Source organism: Carya illinoinensis, chromosome 4, assembly GCF_018687715.1.
Source record: "Carya illinoinensis cultivar Pawnee chromosome 4, C.illinoinensisPawnee_v1, whole genome shotgun sequence".
NCBI classification, from domain to species: Eukaryota; Viridiplantae; Streptophyta; class Magnoliopsida; order Fagales; family Juglandaceae; genus Carya; species Carya illinoinensis.
The window spans coordinates 34,671,678-34,697,545 of record NC_056755.1 but is presented as its reverse complement, the minus strand read 5'-3'; the positions used below and the strand labels follow the sequence as shown (position 1 = coordinate 34,697,545).

General features: G+C 37.3%; 1 protein-coding gene across 1 annotated transcript; it reads right to left on the bottom strand.

Annotated features, from left to right (window-relative positions):
• Positions 1-10,276: 10,276 nt before the first annotated feature.
• Positions 10,277-16,028, bottom strand: LOC122306443 (protein SIEVE ELEMENT OCCLUSION B-like). Its single transcript, XM_043118872.1, has 9 exons — positions 15,892-16,028; positions 14,104-14,233; positions 13,135-13,224; positions 12,639-12,950; positions 12,445-12,542; positions 12,271-12,365; positions 12,014-12,144; positions 10,867-11,325; positions 10,277-10,654 (listed from the first exon to the last, which is right to left on the bottom strand). The coding sequence occupies exons 1-9, from the start codon at positions 16,026-16,028 to the stop codon at positions 10,277-10,279; spliced, it is 1,830 nt and encodes a 609-aa protein (XP_042974806.1).
• Between the last annotated feature and the right edge of the window lie 9,840 nt (positions 16,029-25,868).

Here is a 25,868-nt window from a genome sequence, read left to right as displayed (position 1 = left end):
AACCGGCCAAGTACTATAGGAAATGCTCATGTTTCCAAAAGGATTAAAGCCATCTGCAGATAAACCAAGCCTAACATTGCGGGGGTCAGAGGCAAAATCATCATGTTGTGAATCAAACGTCTTCCAAGTCATGCCATCTGCTGGATGCCTTAGTACCCCATCATTACTGCGGCCTATACCATGCCATTTCATTTGTGAAGAAGTCTTCGACGACATAAAAAGCCTTTGCAACCTTGTCTTTAACGGAAACCACCGTAATATTTTAGCTGGACTTCTTTTACCTTTTCTAGACCTATCATCCATAGACTCTTTTTGCTTCCATTTTGACGCTCCGCATACCATGCATGTTTCTAGATTCTCATTGTCCTTCCAAAATAACATACAACCATTGGGACATACTAAAATCTTCTCGTATCCAAGACCTAACTCATTCATGTACTTCTTCGCCTCGTACATATTTTTAGGAAATGATGCTCCTGGTGGGAGCAACTCATTCACAAATTCAGGTAGTTCTGTGAATATGCTATTACTCAATCCACCCAAACACTTCATATTCCAGAGACGTACAATAGCACTAAACTTAGTATGTTTTGTGCACCCTTCATATAATGGTTCATCGGCATCTTTCAACATATTGTAAAATTTATTAACTCTTTCGCTAGAACCTTGTCGATTTTCATTTTGCACTCCAGCCTCTCCAGCATCCACACCTCTTTCAGGCCCACCCTCTACTATTTCAGGATCAAACATGAGGAAAACATCATGTAACATGGTTGTCATCCCACCAGAGCCTTCATTTATTTGCTCATTATTATTTTGGGCATCAGTAGCATGGTAAGATGCCTCCCCTATTCTCTCCCCATGAGCATGCTAAATGGTGTAACCTTGAGAAATTTCATAGCTAATCAAATGATCATATACCATGTTGGGCATGAACATCTTACGTAATTCACATCTTCTATATGGGCAACAAATCGGCGAATCTGTATCACAATTCTTGCATGCAAACTTCAAAAAGTCATTGACACCATTGACAGACTCTTGTGTATGTCGAGGTTTTTTCATCCAACTTTTGTCCATAGCTTAACTAAATTATAAACAGGTAGGAGCAAGAACTCAACAAATCAGGATCAAACTAGAAATAGTCCGGCCCCTGTTTAGGATAAAACTAGATTAAATCATCATTGTTTCTAAAGTAAACAGTAAAAAAAATCCATATGTTAACAAATTAAATGGCGGAAAAACATCCATATGTTAACCAAATTAAATGACTAAATTAGTAGGATTTCTTGTTCCTTTCAGTACTTATGTATGTTTAATGTTTATGTAAGTTGTGGCTTTTATTTTTGTTTCCTTTTTCCCACTCCAAATTAAAAACAAGTTATAGGTTTAATTGGAGTTGTGGTCATATAGTACGTCAGAGGGTCATGGGGATGTACTTAAATATCAAGTTGGGTCATATTCTCTAATTCATGGTAAGATATATATTGTGGAAAGTGAGTGGTAACAAAAGACTGCCAAAAATTATATATGGGTTACTACAACAAAGCCTAAAACTGATGAGATTTTATTGAGTGAGTTTTAGATGAAGTTCTAGATGAAGCATATATACGGAAGACTTATATTGAGTGAAATTTAGATGAAGTTTTCATTGAATTCTCTTTTTCTTTAAATTGGGAAAAAAAAAAATTAGATCACAACAATAAAGCCTAAAAATGATAAAGATTCAAAGATATTTAAAACTGGACTAAAGTTTAAAATTTGATAATTGATAAACATCGGAAATGTACTAATTTACTCGCATATAATTGATAAATTTTTGCATTTTTAAATGCTATCAACCTACAATGCCACTTTGCTAGGCCTAGAGGCGCTTCAAATTCAAAACTTAGTTTACATTTTAATAAATTTGTACTTAGGGAAAATTTAAAACTCTTCTTTATTTTCTATAAGTAGAGCTTAGTGGGCCTAATTTTTTTTTTTATTATTTCCTCATAAAATGCTGGCTTAATTTAGATTTGGACACATAAACGCTATGTTGGGCATATACCATGTTGGGCATGAACATATAATTTCCTTCTAGAAGTAAGGTGTACTACATGGAGCCGACATCAAATAAATTAACAAGCACCGAAAGTTAACAATTTGAGAGACAAAGATTTCTCCCTCAACATGTATTAATGTTCTACTGTATTAAGACAAAAATATTATAAACATAATTTGAGATAATATGTTTAATATATCTATCAATATAGGAATATACATACCCTACTAATATAGCAACTAAAGCCGATAGATCACAATAGGTCTCTTTCATTCTTTAACAGAAATTAAGAATCACATTCAACTTTAACTACCAAAAAGAATGCAATGTATATTAGAGAGATAAAACATGTATTAATGTTCTAATACTATATTCTACATTTCTCCCTCAACATTAATACAAAAAAGAATAAAACATTTTTAGATATAATTGATAAATATTATCTCAATTTATACCCGTAAGCCACAGTTTTTTTTTTTTTCAAAAAACAAATATATCTAAAAATGTATATTTCTTTAATGATTTTTAAAAAGGATTTTTATTTCCTTTTGGCCATACGTACAACATCCAAAAGGTGGATGATCAATAGCCACATGAATTTGAATATTAGTGCCAGGAGCAATTAAATTGTGTTTCTAGTATCTTTTGTAGTTAGTAGTAGGATTGTATGGATGATCTTTGTTAGTTATTTAAGTTTTGGTTGTGAAGATGGTTGTTTAATGATGAGAAGTTTGGCCCTTAAACCATTATGTTCCACGCAAAAAACAGAGCAACTGAAAAGTTTGGCCCTTAAACCATGACTACTACCAAATCGGCATTCTTACCGTTCTGTTCCTCTGTTTTCATGGAAACCAAACAAAAGAAAATCTACCAATTAAACATACTAAAATTGATATCAATGATAGGGAACTTGTAAATAAAATGGGAAACCATCAACTTCAAAATAAAATGGGACTAAAGTTAATATTAGTACCTGTACGGTTACGGCTCCCGCTACTACAGCCTCTATATTACCGTGTACCGTGGCTATACTAAAATTACTAACCTTCTAGTGCTCTGTTTTGAGGCTGCAAAACAGAGCCTCTCTCTTTTATCAATCGGTGGACGTTGTAACAGAGGAAGGCTGGTGGGTAGAATATTTCCGTGTGGGCACGTTGTTGTGTGGAGGATGATATGTGATCAGGTCGAGCGATGTGAAGGGACGTTCTGTTGAGGCGTTGCTGCATGGGCACATAATGCACAAGGGACGTTCTGTGTGGCGGCAACCCTAGCCATGTTAATTATGGGGAAGATAAAACGGCAAGATATGGAGTTGTGGTGAAAAAAAAAATTAATACATGCAATGAATTAAATACAGGACAGATTTTATAAATAATTAGAGAAAAAAATACTTTGATCATTAGAATTTGGAAGGTGACGTTATGGGTGCAGATCCTTCAAGATATAAGCATGCGTGAGATAATTAACTATGGAATGGTAATTAGATTACAACATTGTTTAATTTTTTTAGTCTTTAAATTTACCAACCCATAAATTTAGTCTTTTTTTTTTCCTTTAAATTTGACAAAAAAAAAAAAAAATTAGATTACAGCATTAATGAAGCCTCAAACTTAATTCTTTAACAGATAAATAAAAGAGTACTACTACATCCACAAAGTAATCATACAAAAAAAATCATACAAATTGATATGGTTTTATCGGATCTATTAAATCTATTTTACAATAAAAGTAACTTTACAATCTGACAAATAACATTAAGCCATGTTTGTTTGTATGATTACTTTTGTATAATCTCTTTGTAACTATAATATTTCTCTAAATAAAATGGGACTAAAGTTTAAAATTTGAGAATTGATAAATTTTATTTTATAATTACTGATATTAATGCAATAGGGAAAGAAAAAAAAAATAATGATACAGAAGTGCAGCAAGAGAGGAGGCTATGTGGGACGAAATGAAAAGAAGAAGAAGAAGAAGAAGAGAGTTTGGTAAAAGTAACAGTTGGCAGCCTCACGCCAACCTATAATGCCCTAGGGCTGTAATCGAGCCGAGTCGAGCCGGTTTTTGGTTTGTCGAGCTCGGCTCGAGCTCGAGATTTTTGTTAAATCTTTATTCGAGCTCGACTCGATAAGTTAAAATCTCAACTTGAGCTCGTCCCACAAACGAGTTCAAGTCGAGCCGAGCTCAAGCTTGAATTTTTTTTTTTTAATAAGATTTAATAATTAATAAATTAAATAAATAAAAAAAGAATTAATATTAAATTTATACAACTAACAAGTAGAACCTCTATTAATATGCTTATATTATTAACTAATACATATATACATGCATATGTGTATGTATATATTTATCAATATATGAATGAGTTTTAATCGAGTTGAGCTAACGAGTCGACTCGAGCATAAATGAGCAAGGAATTAAATCTTAGCCGAGTCGAGTCGAGTTTTGTCGGGTATGTGTCATTTATAAATCGAGCGGGTATCTGCTTTCACGAATGAGCTTTTTTTTTTCACGAGTCGAGTTCGATTCGAGTTTAATCGAGCGAGTACCGAGCGGGCTATCGAACAGACTAGTTCATTTACAGTCCTAAATGCCACTTTGCTAGGCCTTTCACCTAGGATTCAAAAGTTAGGTTTACATTTTAATAAATTTATACTTAGGAAAAATTTAAGAATCTCTTTATTTTCTATAAGTAGAGCTTAGTAAACTTTATTATAAGGATTTATTTCCTGTCACTAGTTATTGGCTTAATTTAGTTTTAGACAAATAAATGGTTCTAGTAAATTTGAGCGAATTATATACAGACTTAAATTATATTACTAATAGTATTAGAGTACATATTAGTATAAGACCATAAAGTATAAATTGTAAAGCATATGATCAAAATAAATATTCATGTTTGAGATGATAATGATTTTATTACATATATTTTTTATATTAACATAAAATTATAATAACATTATCCTTTATATAATATATATAATAAAATATTATTATACATATAATATAATTATATCTAATATAAAGAAAGAGACGTACATATTAGTCAACAAATTAGAAACAAAGTGGCGGAACCAACAATTTCTTTGGAGAGGGGCTCATTTATTTTAACCGTATGACACATTTAGCGGTTAATATAAATAGAAATTAATAAGTTTATTATTTTTCTTATTAATTTTAATTTAATTTTGATAAGACCACATCTTTGAAAATATATATTATATAGAAATGATACAAAATTTAATACCTATAAGAAAAAAAAATGAGCGAGACATTTTTAAATATATTAGAAGAAGTACTAATTTTTTAAAAAGTATATGAGAATCAGAAATATTTTGGGAGGGCCATGTCCTGTATTTATAAAATTATGTTAAATAAAATCTTAACATCATAGGACTATTTTAAATTTCCCATAATTTTGGCATGTTCTCCCTTAAGCTCAAAGTGTTTCCGGGACCGCCACTTACCATATACAATTTCCCTCAAACGCATATAAAAATTAATGAAACTTAAGTTTCCGCCTCTACGCTGCCTCAAAATTTTCATGTAATTTAAATTTCCCTCTCATTGCTTGCAACGCATTGTATAGAATTTTCATATCCATTTAAATTTCCCTCTCACTGCTTGAGTACGCGACAATTGATACATGAAATTTTTCCAGTGCCTTTTATTCGAACAATGGAAGTCCCTTCAACCAACGCCACCACCCTCCTGTTAGAGTTTGCACTGACTCCTCCACACTCGGAAAGCTGCATTGGATGCCACATGTGAGACGCCAAGAACCAGCAACCACCTATACAAGTACTGAACCTGCAGCCTCTGTTTTAAGCAAGAAGAGCAGAGCATTGTTCTCCAAACCGAGGGCCATGGCTTGATGCAGTTGGGTGACGACGACACCGCAAGGAGCAATAGAAGACGCTGGAAAACAAGCCTCTACTGCCCAGTTGATGTTCATCATGCACCACCGTCCGCAACTCCCACGCCATTTTATTCGTAAACTCCCTCACACCATGCTTTCTCTCTCCATTCTCTCTCTCTCTCTCTCTCTCTCTCTCTCTCTCTCTCTCTCTCTCTCTCTTTCTTATCACAATATTTCTCCCTTCCACAGTACACTACCGCTTCCCACCCACCTTGCCGCCGCTTCGTTGCTGCTCTCATTGAGAGTCTCCTTCGCATAGCTCCTGTTTGGTTCTGTGTTTTCTTCTTTTTTTTTTCTATTTTCTCTGTTTGGTTCTTTGGCATAAGTTTTGCTTATTTTTTTTTGTTTGATTCAAGGTACTGATATTCGTGTAAAGTGTTTAATTTAATTCATTGACTTGCTCTGTAGGAAAAAAAATGGAAGAGCAACATCATATGGGTTCATTACTCTTCACCAACCATTTGGAAGAGGTTTTTCTAAACTTAAAATGCATAAATCTTACCTATTTGGACAGTTGCCTGTGGATGAATGTGATTGCAAGGTTTGTGTTCGGAAGATTGGTTTTTGCAGTACTTGTATGTGTCTTGTGTTCTTGAAGTTTGAGATGGCTTCAAATGCTTGTAGTTGGGTTGGATGTTTGTCGTCATTGGTGCCATACCGATTGTGGGTTACGAGAAATGGCACCACTTTACTGATATTGTACTCCTCTGTTTGGTATTTGAAATTTCCACGAACTGACATAAGGCAAACAAATCAAGTCACAATGACATAAGCCAATGTTTCTAGTCCTCTATTTAGCTGTGTTTGGTCTTATAATGACACAGAGGTATCATCTAATATGCACTCTGGTCCGTATAGGCTTCTCAAACTATATGCGCATATTTGAGCTTCTTTCTTGTGATGCTTATGACCCAACTATATACATAAGTAGTTCGGTGGTTATGGTAGTTCGATGGTTATGCTAGTTTTACTTCAAAACACAGCTAAATAGAGGACTAGAAACATCGGCCAGGTACAATGGAACCCATGTTCTTTGGCATTCCTTGGAGAAGGTGAAGCTAGAAACATCGGCCATCTAGAAGAAGAAGAAGAAGAAGTTGTGCTTGCCACAAATCGGCCAACAATATGTTTATTGAGAGGGATAATAATGCAAGTGGGGGAGAAGAAGGGGGTAGGGTGGGGTAGGGGTTGAAGAGCCTTGTAGAATAGCTTGAGTTCATAAAGCAAATCCTATGTACATTTATTATTAGATTGCATTAATTATATATGTTTTTGCATTTACATTAGAGGTCCCTTGTAATTAACCAGATTTTCAATCTCTATGTTTTTGCATTTGCTTTAGAGGTCTCTTGCATTTACAAAATAGTTTTCATTTTTAATCTCTATGTTTTCTGAAATATATGAAAAGTTGATCTAGTTCTATGTACTTAACAAGATTTACATTTTTCAGATGCCGTGCCCAAGGTATACTCTGTTTTTTGGTATTTTGAGTAGGATATATAAACGAGCAGATCATTTGAATCTTATCTATTGTTTGAATCTAGACTATTATGCTTTCAGCTACTAGATTAGAAGCTCTCCAGCTTGAGGATTGTATGATATTGAATATGACCCAAAGAAACATTTTGCGAGCTCAACGATTGCAAAACTTTCTTGGTTATCGATTAGAAGTTTTAGCTATTGATTTATTGTTACTCTCTATTAATTTAGTATAACTTTTTTGATCTGTTCCAAGCTCAACGATTGCATAACATTTTCCAAAAAACTTTTGGATAAATGTGAAGAAGAAGTACCCATGAAAGAAATGGTCTTAAAGCTAATGACAAACACAATGTGAAGACAAAGAATTATTCATGAAGAACTTTAATGTGCTTTGATTTGTAATTTTTCTTTTTATTATATGAATAATCACCCATTATATCATATTTATTATTAATTGATATATTATATTTTTTTATTGTGTGATATCATATTATTGGTGCGTTAGTAAATACTATTAATTAATGCAATGCGCCAGTAATATATTTGTTGCAGTTTTTATATTAATGTCGTTAATTTAAAAAATATGCTGGCAACAAATTAGTGGCAGCGTTTACAATAAGCAATGCAGAAAAAAACAAACTCATGGTGACGTTTAGATAAACGCTATTAATAAATTCAAGGTGTTGCCAATGTACTATTACTGACATTTAAATAAAAGCCGCTAATTTGTATGATGTGTTGGCAACGTAATGTGGCAGCGTTTATGTTAACGCCGCTATTTTACAAATACCATCGTTTAGATAAATGCCATTAATAAATTCGCTAAAATACTGTTAGTGGCATTTAAATAAATGCCACCAAATTGTATGATTATATACATTGTACTAGTGGCGGCGTTTAGCTAATTGCCGTTAAATTAGGACATTGGCGACGTTTCGATAAACGTCATTAAATTATTTAAGGTGCTGCCGCCAATGTACTATTAGTGGCATTTAAATAAATACCACCAATTTATATGATGCGCCAGCAAATTCTTATTAGCGGCATATATCGTAACGCCGCTATTTTACAAAGTGGCAGCGGTCAGAAAAATGTCGTTAAAAAATTCAATGTGCTGCCGCCAATGTACTATTAGTGACATTTAAATAAAGGCCGCTAGTTTATATTATACGTCGGCAATGTAGTAGCAGTGGCGTTTATGGTAACGTCAATAGTATATGGCAGGTAATGACAACGATAAAGTGGCGGCATTTTGAGAAACGCTGTTAATGTATATATTGTGGCGATGTTTCATGAAATGCCACTAAATTACATACAAACGCCGCTAATGAGATTTACCAATATCGGCGGTTGCGCAAACGCCGGAACTGGGGAATTACCGACCCTCCAGTAACGGCGGTCAGTTACGCCGATAGAAAACCACCGCAAATTAATTAGCGACGTTTTTTGGGACAATTACCGGCGCATAGCCAACGCCGGCAATTCTGTCTTTTTTTGTAGTGAATAAAACCAAAAAACTGGATTGAACCGGACCGGAACCAGTAAAATTGGAAGAATCGATTTAGAGGGTAATCAATGTGGAATTGATTGTTAAAAATGTAAAACCGATTCATACCGGTTTGGTCCCAAATTTTATTCAAAATCGGCCAAAGCAGACTGGTTACACCCTACTAATAACGACAAAAAAATCATAGCGATTACATGATATTCGTTGCGATTTTTTTTTTTTTGCAAGAAGGACGAAATCGCCATAATAGAGGATATTTGTTGTAGTGGATCTCTTCTCGTAGAGATAATCCCAGATCTGCGTCCTACAATCCCAAAATCTATGTTATCAAACTTATCGATTCAAGACACCTTCAATTCTTCTTCGGCCATCATTCTCACTCAAATCCAAACCTAGCTTTGGTACTAATTGTTAGGAATGATAAGAGAAAACATAAAATAAAAAGTAGAATTAATTACACACAACATAAGGTTTACGTGATTCAGCAACGCGCCTACATACGCACAGTTACAATTGATTTTATTCAAATGTTAATCAAAGATATCGTACGGTGGCCGTTCAAGGGTTTAATATGATGTATAGCAACCCAAAGCTGGATTGATTATGGACAAGCCTCTTGGCGGTCCAAGGGATCATTTGACTTGTTTTGACTTTTAATTAAAATAACAATAAATTATTATCAGGTCGGATCATTAAACCGGATGGCCATAAAACATTATAACCTTGTCGGGTGTCGATCACTTTTTGCCTATTTTTGATTATTTCATAATAACAGTTATTTAATTAAAACTATTATTTTCATCTGATTATCGCTACCGTGATCATAAATTAACACTTCCTCATTTTGGTTATGAAAAAATTATCCACAATCCGCGTGGTCGCGCACAAACTCCGTAATGAATAGGGTTTAATTAAGTACTACTTTCTTGGAACTGTAACAAATGGTTTATATATAGTGTAAAAAATGGTTTATATAAAAGTCAAACGAAAATTTCAAAAAATATACTATTTTAATCTATAGTTGTAAACAAATTGTAATCAATGAGTAGTTAGTCCATCATTTTTCTTATATATGTTTGTATTTTCTAATTGCACATTCTCTGGATCGATCAGCGCATACGTTTCAGCATGAAATGGGATTTAGAGTAGTGATCTTAGAGAATATTAGTGAAGACCAAACACGTAAACAACTAACAATGGCACCAGATTGCCAACGTACGTAACCATCAAGATGCCCATTATTGAAGTACCATACATTGCATTTCATACTTCCTAGCTACTACGTACGTAATGGTACTAATTCTCAATTTTCCAAAAGTCGCTTTTAAAGCTTTCTATAGCAATTTTCAAAGCAATATTGGAAGCCAAACTTTTTAACAGATCCTAACTTCTCCAAGACCTTCAGAATCGATGTCCCATGATCACTAACTACTGTCGTGTCGGGAACTTTGCGGAGCACAACCCATCCACTATCACTTTTGAAGGAATACAGCAAATTTCTGGGATCATGCAGCTTTGCATTCACTAATTTTTGTACATCATCTTCTTCGTTTCCTTCTCCAATTAGAAACCACCTTATGCGAGTGTTCGAGTTCTTCATGTCCCAATCATTAGACATTTTAGTTAAATTACTAGTAAATCGTTGCTTCCACTTGATATTGGCGAATCCGAAGAAGAAAGTATAATCCTCGTCGTCCTGATACTGAACAAAGATACATATATTAAAGCTTAAAGTTTATTTGGAAAGCACAGTATGAGTTTTGCTTAAAATTGCATAATATTTAGAGCCTAGAGCACAGTATCTGGAGTTATTGCCAGAATTTCAAGGCCTAGGGCAAACAAGAGATTGACATATATAAAAATGTAAATATATAAATACACATAATTCATTTAGAATTTTGAAAAAGACTTTACCACGAACGGTCGTTTTAGTGCTCTGTTGATCCTACTAAATTCAGGGCGCGGTTCTTCAGGTATTAGTTCCTTTTCAATTGTGATGGTGAAAGGGAAGGCCTTCATCCCCCATAATCGAATCATGCGAAGAGCATTTGGGTGTTCCACCACCCCTTGTTGGTTTATCACCACGACGATAGGCTTATTCTTAAAGTGCCATTCCTCCGTAATGAACTGGTTGTCTACTATTGATGAAAAATACGGCAGTATGTACCATGCAATGTTGGACCGCAAAATCTCAAACTTGGCTTGCATCTCATCGCTCCACTTCCCCACCACTGGGATCCATACAATTTTATACTGCTCCTCCTCCCTTGTTCCATTAAAAATGGGGTTTAAAATCGAGATTTCTTCGATGGAAATGTCCATAGCCGAAATGAACAATAGAAGACTCTTCTTTTTCAGCACGTCGATACTCAACTGTTTTTGCCAAATATATAGTTAAAAAAAAGGTCAAACTAATAATTAGTAGATTAGTTTGACTATTGCACATATTTATTAAGACATCAAATAAATAATGAAATCTATTTCTTCTCAACAACTCAAACTTTTAAGACAAGTAGTGAATCTACATTATATCAGAGCAGAATTACTCTTTAGAAACATGAAAATAGATCAAGCACAACGTACACAAGAAAGTGCTACAAGGGAAAGGCAATATTTAGGTACTTTAGCCTAGGTCAGTGGTCCATAATTCAACTGGAATCAATATTTTTTACATGCCAATAAGATTCTACTCCAGGCTTACTCATAATTCACTACAAGAAATTTGGTCTTTTTCCTTGAGTTTTTCTTTTTCAAGATCTAATAACTTGGCAAATAGGTAGCTTATGACACGAAATTAACTGTCCATGGGAAAAAATTAAGCCTTTTTTATTTTTTTCACGAGATCACATCCGATGAGCAAGCCTTCGTGGGAAAACGATTAACAATGCGAAAAAGATTAATATTTATAACGAGAGATGACCAACTATTTTATAAAAGAGCAAATATATTGATTAATGGGTGTTTTCGATCTAGTGCAGAAAATTTTTGAAAGCCATTGCCTCTTGTTTATCGGTGTACAAAAAACTACGTACGTATAATACAAGTGCTAATTACAGCTAACCATTTTGTTTGTGGAGCCATCAATAAGCTGCTGCAGATTCTCCTCGGATAAAATCAGCGCCTTGAAAGCCTCAACGATTTTTGTAGGTGTTACCGGAATTTCCATCATTCGCCAGTATGCCTTCACTTCCCCTGCAGTGAACAAGAATATTTATTCAGCAGCGTTGCCCACGTTTAACATCCCATTCTATAGTTCGTGCAACAGATTCAAGGTTGCACTGTTTTCTCAAGAACGAAATCAGCGTAATAATGTTTGACCTATTTGTTGATGGCATTCTTCTATCTGCATCTTTAGCAGGTTAAGAGTGACGTTCATCTTCTTAGACAAGGGCAATAATTCCAGTATCTTGTCCCTGAAATCAGGAAACCATGGCAATCATTTGCATCGCATCATGAAGGTCAAATATGTTATTTACACTCCCCTTTGGAGACCTACGAACAGAATTCATAACTTTGACATGGTAGACAGAACATGTCAAGGACAAGAACTTACTCATCTTTACTAAGACAGCACATTTGAATTGTGCATGCTATAACAGTTGTGATTGCCCAGTAGACATGCACTGGGATAATGTCTACGCCACTCTTGAAGGCAAGTAAATCGCCATAGGTATCCTTTGACTTACATAGTTTTCCAACTCAACAATGCATTCGATTACTTCCAGCGTGTCCTTGATCATATTGCTAAGCTCCCCAATTGCTTTTTTGCAGTTTCGAATGTCTGGGCGATTTAAGATGGCAGTTACAGGCTTTGTGATTCCCACTGAGTTGGCGAGTCTGTCTAATGACTGCACCTGTGAAAGGTCCCAGAAATCTCCATAGTTCAAAGCAAATGCCGCAAGCGTCAGCACTGCCTTTGCTGCCCATGAATAGCCAGAGAGCTTGCTAAGTATTGATATTAATGTTGTTTTGAGTTCGATTTCCCCGTCTTGAGCCAGCTGAGAAATGACATTACACATTTTTTTATCATGGAAAGATGCTAATATTTGACTACAAAGTAGAATGATGACACTCATCTTAATCTTTAATCACATCATTCATCCATTAAATGTGGGCAGCAGAAAAAAAACACATATTTTGCAAGATTTTCTATGGGTAAGAGAAAGAAATGCCTCTTATTACCTCCAAGGAAAGTTGCTCCAGTGTCCACAATTGTGAACTGTGGTCGGCCATCCACATCTGACCCTCCAGTTTCTCCAGGCCTTGAGTACCCTATTGAAAGTCACAAGTAATTATTAGAGAGAATTTACAAATGTATGTAAAGAAATTTAAAATTAAAACAAAAGCGTATTATCTACGCCTCAGTTTAAACAAAAAATAACGTGATCCTATTGATTAATTATCCACTTATGGAAAAAATGTGTTAAATCTTAATGGTCATGATCTCTCTAAAATGGATCCAACCGATCGGCAAGAGGATAAAATGGAATATTTGGAATGGAAACGGAAAATAAAAACATAAATCTTATATAACTAAGATCATGTACTGTAGGAAAACGAATATACCAGCAAAACATTGTCAACTACATGGGTTGCAAGGGAAAGAATTGATTTAATGTCAAATGAAAGAGAGGTAGGATTAAAAACTTGGACAGGAGGAGCATGGGTTTTGTAAATTTGATTCAGGATATGTTCATCGGACATGGATAACATGCTGATCAGGATCACACAATTAATGGGTTGCTCTGCATTATCTTGCAGCTGCATCTCATTGCTGGCCATAGTATTGAATTTTTATAAAGCACGAGACGCTAGAAACTTAGGGTTTGGGGAAGAAGAGAGAAGTTGTCTTGCGTAATTTGTGCAATAGCGGGGCTTTTCTATATAGCTGTGCGAACCGGATCAAGTATAAGGTGACAAGAAAGGAGTTGTTAGAAGGTGAAGATTTTCTGACTTCTTGAAGCATAACAACGTGAATGGAAGACTTTTTTGTTTGACTAAAAAAAAAATGATAAATTAAATTTTATATAAAGAACGACCAAAAGAAAGTCCAGCCTCATTGTTGATGATGCAATTTCATTGCTGCTTTCACAAAGGTCGGATGTTCCATGGCCAGTAGTAGACAAGGAAGCAGAGAAGGAAATAAAATACAATTTCTGTACAGTTGAACTCAAGCATGAATACAAAATGATCAAGAAGTTTCTCAATGTCCTCTTCTATGATCTTGTACCCTTTCATTTTCACTGCGCTCTCTTTCTCCTGCGACAAGGGTGAAATGGCCCTAAAAACAACAATAAACAAAATGAATTTACTGTTCTGAAGTCTATCCAAACATAATAGAAGTAAGAGTGAGATAGACCTAGGATAACAAAGAAGGTTACCCATCCGGGCCAAGAACTGACGAATTCGAGAAAGGAAGACTTTTGATCAAATTGAAGCATTTTAGAATATAATTGTCTTTCACTTTTGAATTTGTGCTTGTTTGGAATTAATGTGAATAATACTTGTTGAAGCAATTCCTGGCTCTCCACAGTAGTCATGTGGTTTTTTTTGCAAGAAGAACAATTAACAAAACTCGGAGTCTTGGAGTCAAGGAAACGTCCGATGCTGGACGCTTGATGGTGAGGGTGGGAATCTTTTTTGTCCATTTGGATGTAGCGGCCGCCTCTGCTTTTCGAGGATTGTTCTATGCCCTCAACATATCTTTCTCATTGACGAAGTTGTTTCCTCTATCCATGAATTTCAACAGGGTTAAAGGCTTCTTTCTTGCCAACTCTGCCATAAAGGGGCGTTTGGGCCAAATCCCTCCTAAAAGCACCACCAGAGTTACCTTCAATGAAAAGGTGTTCAAATTACTTTCATAAAATTTAGCAAACAAACTAATTAAAATTGCACAAAAACCACTTCTTGCATCTTAAACACATGCATGAATACCAAACACGCTCGAATATTGGTTTTTTCGTACTTATTCCTAATTTTCGTAGATAATGGCTAAGAAGTACTACAGATTATATGGAAAAAGAACATCAATCAGCAAAGACGAATCAAAATTGCAAATCCACATTTTATTTTCCCCCCAGCAGCTTGTTTGTATACTTGGAGCAAAGGATAAAAGCCTTGGAATAGAAAACAATGACACCATATCATTTGAATAAAGATAAAACTCTAGCGTCGTGGTTGATTAATGTCCTTACAACCGCATGTGTGTTACTTCTGGTTCAGCTAGCTGTAGGTTCTATTTTTATATGATTTTCAAGTATGACCTTTTCGTTCTCGGACAAACCCCATCTACACTGCAATATCTAAACCACGTGAATAGAAGACTTGATCGAGTTTAAAAAAAAAGGAAAAAAAAAAAAAGGTTTGACATTAAGCCATTGGTATAAAGAAAGACCAAGAATGATATATAATTACTTAAATTGGTTCTGTTTCTGATCATGAACTCTTTTTTCCTCATTCTATTTAAATTTCTTCTTCAAGATGGGAGTTCTACTCAGTGGTGGAGCCAAATATATATACAAGACACCACATGTGCCACTCCATCGTGCCCCTTCCTTGAACCTACAAAACACCACATGTGCCACTCCATCGTACTGTCACCAATTGGCAATATTATTGGAACATCACCTGACCATAGTGCCCCTTACCTAAATATGACTTCGGACTAAGTACATTGATCTAGATAGTCCACCACCATAATTTGCACCATATGGAAACTATTTCAACGGTTCCTTCCTTAGGTCGGCCAATGAGTATGGGCCATAATCAAATTCTTATTGTAGCTGGAAGGGATATTTATACCCCTACCGGGCTGGGCACTCATCCTAGAAGTCCTAGTAACCAAAGCATAGTCGACCCACGAGTCAGGTTAAGAAGGAGGCCTAGCCCTAGCACGAGGAGAAAGTTGACATGGAAAGATGGGATGAAGTCCCTACTAACACGACCTTGCACATGCACATATCAATGGAGCCATGTGGCATTAAAGTGCCAGATACAGAATGTGGATAGATCTCCTGGTGAGTCACATTAAAGGTAGCAACAAGGCACCCAGTACGGAAGACGGACTCCTTTGACATAGGAACAATGGCTATCTCGGCAGGAGTTATAAAGGCCGAATCCCAGGTTAGAATAGTTTTGATCTCTAAGATACAAAAATTCCCTCCAAGGATCAACAAACTAACTTAGGCATCAAATGTGTTTCATCAACCCTGAGCTCTCATCTTCCTTATGTTGCAGGTGATCAAGTCCAATAATCATTGTGGGAAACACGTCACCAACAGTTGAACCGTTTGTGGGATCCTTGTAAAAGTAACGTGTCCTTCGTATAGGGGCTAAAACATGCTCTCAAACAACCCGTGAACAGGAAGCATCGAAAAAAACATAGAAGGGAGATTTGCATAAATGAAGGAGTGCATGAAGAGAATGGCGGTGGGGATGGAGAACCTCTGGCAAGAGAATGAAGCCCTAAAGAGGAGGAACAAGGAGCCGCAAAAGGACGCTGGGCCAAGTTCAAACAAGCATGTCAAATCCTAGAGTGCTGGTGGAGTAGGCGTCAATGAGGAAGAAATGACAAAATGCACCATGAACTACACAAGCTTATGAATAAGTATGAGAAGATGGCGAAAAGGACAAGAGCTCCGTCGTTAGTCAATCAGTTGCTCACTAGCACAAATTTTCCATATAGTGCAATAATGGCAATGTCATTGCCTCCAAAGTTCAGAGTTCCCCAAATAGAGATGTACAATGGGTCCAAAGACCCTCTAAAACATTTAGAGACCTTGAAGACAAATATGACTTTACATGGGTTTCCTAGAGAAATAGCTTCCAGAGCTTTTCAGCTAACCTTGAAAGGCGCCACGAAAAGGTAATTTAGAGCACTACCACTCGGCTCAATTGACGGTTTTGGAGAATTGGCCTGCTTGATTCTAACAAAGTTTACAACAAGTTGGAGAACACCTGCTACTTACCTCTTGGCTATCAAACAACGGGAGGATAAGATCCTAAAGGCATACCTGGTCAAATTCAACAAAGAGCACATGACGACGGACAACCAGGATGTGAAAATAAAGCGGGCAGTGCTCTTGGGAGGCATATGGCCTGGAAACCCATTCATGACCGAGCTGGCAAGAAAGACTCCCACAACATTGTGGGAGTTCATGGATAAGGCAGATGGTTTCATCAATACCGAGGACACTTTTCGGGCCCTGACGGCCCCAAGGAAAATCAAATTAGAACAAGCTGACAAGAGGTCCAACACTTCGGGCTAGATAAAAGCCTCGAAGAAAAGTAAAAAGTTGCAGCATGACAAGTGGCGAAAGGAGAACACTTCCTCAAAAGGACAAGGCACCCAAGACGCATGATCTAGTCTAAATGTGCAAGAAGAAAGTAAACCAAACACTTGGGAAGCCAAAAACTGCGACCTTGGTAACCACCGTTTCTGCACCTACCACTAGATAGAAAGCCACAAGATTGAGGATTGCTACACCCTCAAGAAGAGAATGGACCATATGAGGGAGTCATGGCATGGTGGGGCCGAGGGCCACAAAGGATTGTGAACCCTAAAAGGCGAAGAACAAGATGAGAACCCGTATGAAACCCCTTTGTTGAACTGTGGTTTGTGTAAATAGCCCCCTGGGCTAGATCTGTACCATAGCCTAGGGGTTTGCCTGGGCAAGATCTGTTCCATAGCCTAGGGGTTTGCTTAGGGTAGCCCCACCACATCTAGTAGAAAAGCATACTAAAGTTCACGATATGAAGAAGTATACTCAACAGAGAGACCCTCGGCCAAGTAAGCAGATGAGGTGTTGGGCAACAACGGTCATCTCATTGGGTCATGAGGACAGTGAAGACGTCCTTTAACCCCCACAATGACATGCTAAGGATCCTAGTCGACAATGGCAACTCAGTGGACATACTCTTCTTGAACGCTTTCACAAAGTTGGGAATCGATTCCAACCGCCTACACCTGACACCAATGCCACTTAAAGGGTTCTTGGGGGATGTGGTCCGACTAGTGGGAACCCTAACCCTGTCGAGCTTAGCCGACATAGCCCCTAACTGCCTCAATGATGGCCAAATTTATTGTGGTAAAAAACCCTTCATCTTACAATGCCATTTGGGGCAACCAACCCTGGACAATATGAAGTCAGTAAAGTCAACTTACCAATTGAAGATGAAATTCCCAACAGTTACTGGCGTTAGGGGTGCTACCCGCACCATACGGTGCGGGGTAGCCCCCCCCCCCGCCCCCCGCCCCCGCATGGGGCGGATGGGGAAAATCTCCTCCGTCCCCCGCCCCCAGTGTGCGGGGGCGGGGTACCCCGTCCCGCATGACGGGGTACGGGGTGGGGGGGCAATCCGTCCGGCCCCCCATACACTCCTCGGAACTTCTTGCAATTCGACGGAGCCACCTTCAGTGGCCTCCGGCTGGCCGGACTCGATGTTGATCTCCTCGACTGCTGCCGCTGCGGCTGTTTCCCTCTGGTTGATGCCCACCGAAATGGTTGGAACTTGGAACGGAAGCCCAGGAGTTTAAAGTCGGTCTTGGTGGAATCCCAGGTACCGCTTCACACGTTGCCGGACTCGATGTTGATCTCCTCGACGTACCGCTTCACACGTTGCCGGCCCAAGAAATCATCGTCCTCATCGCTGGACGAGTCCGTGGCATCAGCGTCAGGGTGAGTCATGGGGATTGAAGCAGAGGGAACTCAGGGAAGGTAGGAGAGAGGGGCGGGGCGGGGGAAAAATGGACCGGGGGGGGTCCATCCCCGTCCCCCGCCTCCGCTGGGGAAAAACCATACGGGCCGGGGGGCCCCGGCCCGGCCTTGACAGTGCGGATGCCCCTCCCCGCCCTATGTGGGGGCGGGGCGAACGGGGCGGGGCAGCGGGTAACGGGGCCCCGCTGCCCACCCCTAACTGGCGTAAGGTTGGTCCTGGGCAAGCAAGTACTAGCATGGGAGTCCTATGTGCAATAACTAAAGACTGGGGGGGATATATTTGAACAATCGAAGGGATGACTTATGATGTGAACTAGTTGCCACCTCCAAAGTTTGTTGGCAAGGAAGAAGAAGTCAGGGATGAGTAGACCCTTCGGCAGGTGCATCCAAACGAGCCATTAGAGCTAGGGTTGCAAATGAACTGAATTGATTCGAATTTGAACATGGGGTCTCAAGCTCGATTAGCATGTATATGAGCTCAAACTAGACTTGAGCTCAACAAAAATTAAAAACTTCTGATCGAGCTTAGCTCGCTTAACATATATTAAGATTAGACTCAAACTCGAACTCGAGTAAAATACATAGACGAATTTATATGAGCTCGAGCTAGAGTTAAATTACATGTTTTGTTGAAAAACAAATACTCTATTTTTGTTGAAACCCACTGCCCAAACTTGTGATACCCTATTTTTATGCATATTTTTATTGAATGATTATTTAAATTATTATAAATAATAGTTCTCTTGTTTTAAATTTAATGTGTTATTTGTTGGGTTATTTTATGATTTTAAGTTGTGCAATCTATTTTAATATGCTTTCTTGTTATTAATTATTGTTTTGCAATTAAGTCACTCTTTAGCTTAAATTATTTTATTTTGTTAACATTGAATTGTAGTGTTTTTATTTAGCTTCTATTTATTTTATTGTGCTTTTTATTTTAAAGTAGTTTATTGTTGAATTTATTTTATTTTATTTTATTTTATAAAATCATTACATTTGAATTATTTTATTGAACTTGTTATTTTTTGAAAATAGTTTTCGTTGGATCAGTTTCTGGACCCTAGACATGAGGACTGGATCTCACTTTTTTTTTCCCTTTTTCCTTTTTCTCTTCTTTTTCTTTTATCTTTTTCTTCTTTCCTTTTTCTTCCTTCTTTTCTTTCTTTTTCCTTCCTTTTTCCATGCTTCTCTTCCGTCCTGCCCAGTTGCCTCCGTTAGCCTGACGTGCAGTGCACCACCCTCACCGGTTGACTCCCCTCCAGCCGGTGATCACTTCCCTCCTTTTTCAGGCTAACCCGTCCAACCGTTAGCTGCCATGCAAGGCTAGAATTAAGCCGCAACCACTCTTCATTCCAACTCCACCGTGTGCAGCCCATTGTCATTGCCGTTGCTCCCATTCTCTTACCCACCACCGGAGACCTCACCCTCCATTTTTAGCCCCCCAAACGCCACTGTTAACCGCCACGAGCACCACCCAAGCCGCATGCTTTTGTGATCCCCATACCGCCGTGCCTCCACCGTTGGCCACCACTTCTTCACCACATCATCATTGGCCTCCCAGCTACCTAACCCACCCAACCCCAGCTCCGATCTGTCATCAATGAAGCTTAACCAACCCACTTTCTGTTTTGGACTTTTTGGCCTTCAACTGGCGTTTGTGCTGCCACCCAAGGCTAAACTCCACTTGCTTTAACTTCATCAACACCCCTAAACTCTACCTTAGCCTTTCCTAGTCTTCGTTTGTCCCCGTTCAAATTTGGGTATTTTGTGACCCACAGCGACAGTGCATTTTGCATTGTTACGTTGTTTTTCCTCTACCTTTTGCAGCTCGTTGATCCTTCAAAAAATATTTTACAGCACTGTAAGTATTTTCCAAACTTCCTTTTAGATTTAAATATATTTTTGCTTTAACAATAAAGTGTGATTGGTTGGTTATGTCGGACTTAGTTCGAGAAGTCAAGGGTCGGATGGATTGGAGGACAGAGTTATTTTTATGTTGGTTGATGTTGGGAATTGTTAGATATATTTATGTCTTGTCATTTGCATTGCATAGTGCATGCATGTACATGTGTTGGAAAAGGAAAACTGGGTTTTCGTGTAATTGCATGCATGTTCATGTGTTGGAACTTGAAAACTGGGTTTTCAAGCGAGAAATGATTTTTGGGTATATTTGAATGATTGGATTGATTGGTTTGAGTCAGAGGTACTGTAGGGATGGTGGTAAGCAGGGATGGTGGTAGAGTCCCGCCTGTGATTCCCGCCTACAGTGCACACGTAGAGATGGTGGTAGAGTCCCATCTGTGATACTCGCCTACAGTGTTCTGATGGTTTGGTTAATGGGTCATTTTCTGAGAAAATGGTGATATTAGATTTTTGGGTCATTATCTGGGATAATGGCGAGGAAATGTTTTAAAGGAAATTTTTTGGGCAAAAATGGGATTTTGGCCTGCGTGGAAAAATGAGGATTTTCGGGACATATGCATATGGCATCAAGTTCACGCATTTGATTATTGTATGAATGTATTTTTATCTTGAGGTTTGTTTGGTTTGTTACTTACCTGTGGTGCTGGCTTTTTTACTGTAGATTTTGATGCAGATGACAAGGAGGCTGAGCCCGAGGAGGCAGCTCTGCCAGAGGAGTGATCAGGGATCACTTGTGGATTGTGGTTTATTTTCCTATTTTTGATTGGTATTATATTTTGACTGGTTATTTGTAATATTATTAGTACGTGGGAGTTAGGGGCTTCACAGGTGGTATCAGAGAAGTTCGGCTCTGGGTAAAACCGTATGCCCCGTAGGTGCAGTACCAAAAAGTTTTAAAGTCGTGATTTAAAATTATTTTGTTTGAAGTATGCTATTTGATTTGTTTTTATTTAATTTGATTCGATTTTTATTGATTTGAAATTATTTTTTAGTTAATTTGAATTTATTTATTAATTTGATTTTTATTTTATTTGAATTGAAAGTATGTTGTTTTATTTGTTTTATTTATTTCATTGTATGTTATTTTATTTTATTGGTTTGTTCTATTTTATTTTACGCTATATTGTTTTATTTTAGTTCATTTTGTTTTGTCCGGAGTTGAAAGTGGGGTTAAGGGATTATGCTATGGCAGGAAGATGGTACTATCAAGAATACCATTGTTAGGCTTGGACATTTAGTGTAGTAGGCCTGAATTCCTGGCGATTTGATTCGCTTTTTAATGTCGAGACTTGAAGGAAACGTCATGGTATAGCAAACTCTTTGGAGTAGGAACTCAAGCTACAACTGAGGAAGAGGGGATAGCTTTAAATTGCTTAGGATACTTGAGGTTTTAGATTTTGTAGAATTTGTGAAATGAATTTATAGAATAGGAGGGTGTAAGTTCAACGAACTTCAAGGTAGATTTAGGAGGATTGCATATGTAGTTGAGGCCCTATAGATTTTAGGAAACAAGTTTTTGGAATTTAAGGTGGTAGGTTCAACAAGCATTGAGGGATTAATTAAATTAGAAGTTTTAGAATTGTAGATTTGAAGGACTTAATTGTAATAAGATTTGAGTTCTTAGTTTTATAGACTTGATTCGCTAGCTTAATCTATTCTGGTGATGGATTAATCTGTAACCATTGAAATAGGATTGAGCAGGGTTGAGGTCCTGACATGAGAATTTTTCAAGAGAGTATTCTTTGGGATTGGAAGTATTAATTTAGTTCATGTGATTCTTTGAGGATTAAACCTTTGGATCGAATTCGGGAAAATAACTGTTATAACTCGAGGTTGTGGTGGCAGGTTTAGGACTTGATTCATGTCAATTTTAAGGATAATAAATGGTGCAAAATTAGGAAATGATTCTTGTTGATTTTGAGGATAGAAGTCTAGATGATGGAAATGTAATAATGGATCACTTGTACATTTGAATGATTATTGGTTTGGCTAAGAGTGCATGAGACCGATGCGTAGTAGTGGTGAGTGTGTATGGATTTCGAAGAATATGGATCCTAGTCTCATTCTCGACTCGGAAGAAGTAACTTTGGTAGGTGTTGAAGTGGATTCAATATAATAGTATTACATTCAAGAGATCTTGACTGTAAGTTTTTGGCGAGTCGATCGGAATGTTTAGCCGAAGCGTGATACTCAATGGAATGTTGGTTAGCAATGATTGTAGTGGTCATCTTTAGGAATTAATTGTGAATTGAGGCCACATAGGAATTTAAATTTTAAGACTATACTTTCCTTTGGAGATTGAGTATCCAGTTGGAAGAATTATACACATTATTATTTAACTTGAAGAGAGATTGTTGGGTTGCCATGTGTGGTGGACAATAAAATCTTGAAAGTGGAAGCTTAGGCATCAAAGGTGATTAGCCTAAACAGATACATGAGGTAATAAGCAAAGGATTTAGGAGTGTAATGCAATAGTTTTGGTGGATTGGAGATTTGAACAGCATGGCCTACCTTGAGATTTAGTTGTGTATGCAATTGAAGGAAATAGTCATGTTAATACTAGGGTTATGAGAATAGAAGTAGGTAAGCGAGTTTCTAGGAAGGGTTCATTAAGGTTATGGTGAATTCAATAGTAGTTTGTAGTGAGTTTAGTCATATCTAAATTTAACGATATTCAGAATTTAGGTGATGAGCTTGAAAGTGTAAGTTGTCGGGTAGAAGTTATAGGTGCTTTATTAGTTGGTCGGGATGGATTCAAGCCTTATGTTCTTTATCTTAGATGAGACTAGTGTATTTTGAGATAATGTTACTTGTTTTTAATTTGGAAGGTTGAAATTGATTGATATTGGTTTTTTTCGATTATCATGGGTGTTATTGCAGAATTTTGATTGGATTAAGGTAGCTAGAGGTAATTGAGGGATAGGAGTGATAATTCATGATTTTGGGAGATAGTATTTTCTACCAAAATGTGGTAAAAGATTTTCTTGTTTACAGGTGTTGAGTTAGCTTGTACTCAATGGTGTTAATTTATGAGGACATTTTGCATTTTAACAAGTTATCAGAGTGCACACGAAAGCGTGATTTTTGGAGATAACTAAGTAATTAAATTTTGTGTTAATTTTGAGGAATTAGTGGTGACTTGAAATTTTGAGAAGATGCTTATAATTGGAGATTAATCATTTGGTTGCGCTAATCTGTTTATGGATGGTTAAATTTGAAAGTGGCTATTCAGTTACCAAGGTGTAGTATACAATGAAGGTTTGGAGGTTATAGCATAAGAGTCGATTGAGGTTAGTACATGCTATTATAGAAAATAATAATCATTGGGATTCTATGGGTGTTGTATTAAGGTTCTTGTAGAAATGAAGATTTTGAATTACATAGCCACCCTAGGAGTACTAGGAGTGATATACCACTGGGAGACTAGTGAAGGTATGATGAAATCGTCTATAGCAGTAAATTTGAGAGAGCGTTACTCATGCTTGTATGGGAATAGTTGATGGTATGTTTTCTAAAATGTTCTGAGTTGTAACTTATATCCTACTTAGCGTTGATGTTTGACTTCACAAATTTCGAGGGCAGAATTTATTTTAAGGGGGGAGGATGTGATACCCCGTTTTTACGTGTATTTTTATTGAAAGATTATTTAAATTATTATAAATAATAGTTCTCTTGTTTTAAATTTAATATGTTATTTGTTGGGTTATTTTATGGTTTTAAGTTGTGCAATTTATTTTAATATCCTTTCTTGTTATTAATTATTGTTTTACATTTAAATCACTCTTTAGCTTAAATTATTTTATTATTGTTGGGCTTTAATTATTTTATTTTATTAATATTGAGTTGTAGTGTTTTTATTTGGCTTCTATTTATTTTATTGTGCTTTTTATTTTAAAGTAGTTTATTGTTGAATTTTATTATTTTATTTTATTTTATAAAGTCATTGCATTTGAATTATTTTATTTAACTTGTTATGTTTTGAAAAGAGTTTTCGTTAGATCAGTTTCTGGACCCTAGATGTGAGGACTAGATCTCACTTCTTTCATTCCCGTTTTCTTTTTCCCTTGTTCATTTTACTTTTCTCTTTTTCTTCTTTCCTTTTACTTCCTTCTTTTCTTTCTTTTTCCTTTCTTTTTCCCTGCTTCTTTTCCGCGCAGCCCAGCCCCCTCCCCATCCCTTTCCATCCATTTTTCATCCCGCCTAGACCGCTGCCGTCAGGCCCCTGTGCAGTGGACTGCCCTCACTAGTCGACTCCCCTCCAGCCGGTGATCATTTCCCTCCATTTTCAAGCCAATGTGTGCAACCGTTAGCCACCACGCACGGCTTGAAGCCATGGCCATTCTTCCTTCCAACTCCACCGTGCACTGCCCATGGTCGTCGTCGTTGCTTCCATTCTCTTCGCCATCCCGGTGAACTCACCCCTCGATTTTCAGCCCCCCAGCTACCTAACCCACCCAACCCCAGCTCCGATCCGTCATCGTGAAGTTCCACCAACCCACTTTCCGTTTTGGGCTTTTTGGCCCTTAACCGCTGTTTGTGCCCCACCCACGGCCAACCACCACTTCCTTTAGCTTCATCAACACCTCTAAACCCTACCCTAGCCTTCCCTAGTCTTCGTTTGTCATCGTTCAAATTTGGGTATTTTGTGACCCACGGCAGCAGTGCATTTTGCACTATTACGTTACTTTTCCTCCGCTTTTTGCAGCTTGTTGATCTTTCGAAAAATATTTTATAGCACTATAAGTATTTTGCAAACTTCCTTTTAGATTTAAATATATTTTTGCTTTAATAATAAATTATGATTGGTTAATTATGCCGAACTGAGTCCGAGGAGTCGGGAGTCAGATGGATTGGAGGATGGAGTTATTTGTATGTTGGTTGATATTGAGAATTGTTGAGAAAAGTTATTTCCAGGGAAAATTCTAGAAATAGCAACACTGACCCACTCAGAGATCAAACAAGAGACATATGGAGTAAAAGACCCACAACTATTATACCCCAAAACAAGAAAATCTCTATAAAACCCCACCCCAAGATAAAATATAAAAATTTAAATTTAAATTAAATTTGCCCTACCCATTTGAGACAAGGTGGTGGCTAATCGAGATGAGGGGTTACTGCTCGACGGATGCATGGCTAAGCTGGATTGATGACAACAGGTGACACGTAGTAGCACGGTGTTGCGCCTAAACTTTGACTCAAACTAGTGAACCAAAAATTTAGTGCAGTTTTACCTGCAAGTATATAAGTGTTGTAGTACCTAACATGGTTGAATTC

What these genes read in the sequence shown, in the direction of transcription:
- LOC122306443 (XM_043118872.1), bottom strand. Translation starts at nt 16,028, where the DNA reads ATGTCAAAGGAGTCCGTCTTCCGTACTGGGTGCCTTGTTGCTACCTTT. An exon ending in TGGAGCAACTTTCCTTGGAG is followed by an intron (nt 12,951 to 13,134) that starts GTAATAAGAGGC and finishes GTCATTTCTCAG; the next exon opens with CTGGCTCAAGACGGGGAAAT. An exon ending in TTGTTGAGTTGGAAAACTAT is followed by an intron (nt 12,543 to 12,638) that starts GTAAGTCAAAGG and finishes CAACTGTTATAG; the next exon opens with CATGCACAATTCAAATGTGC.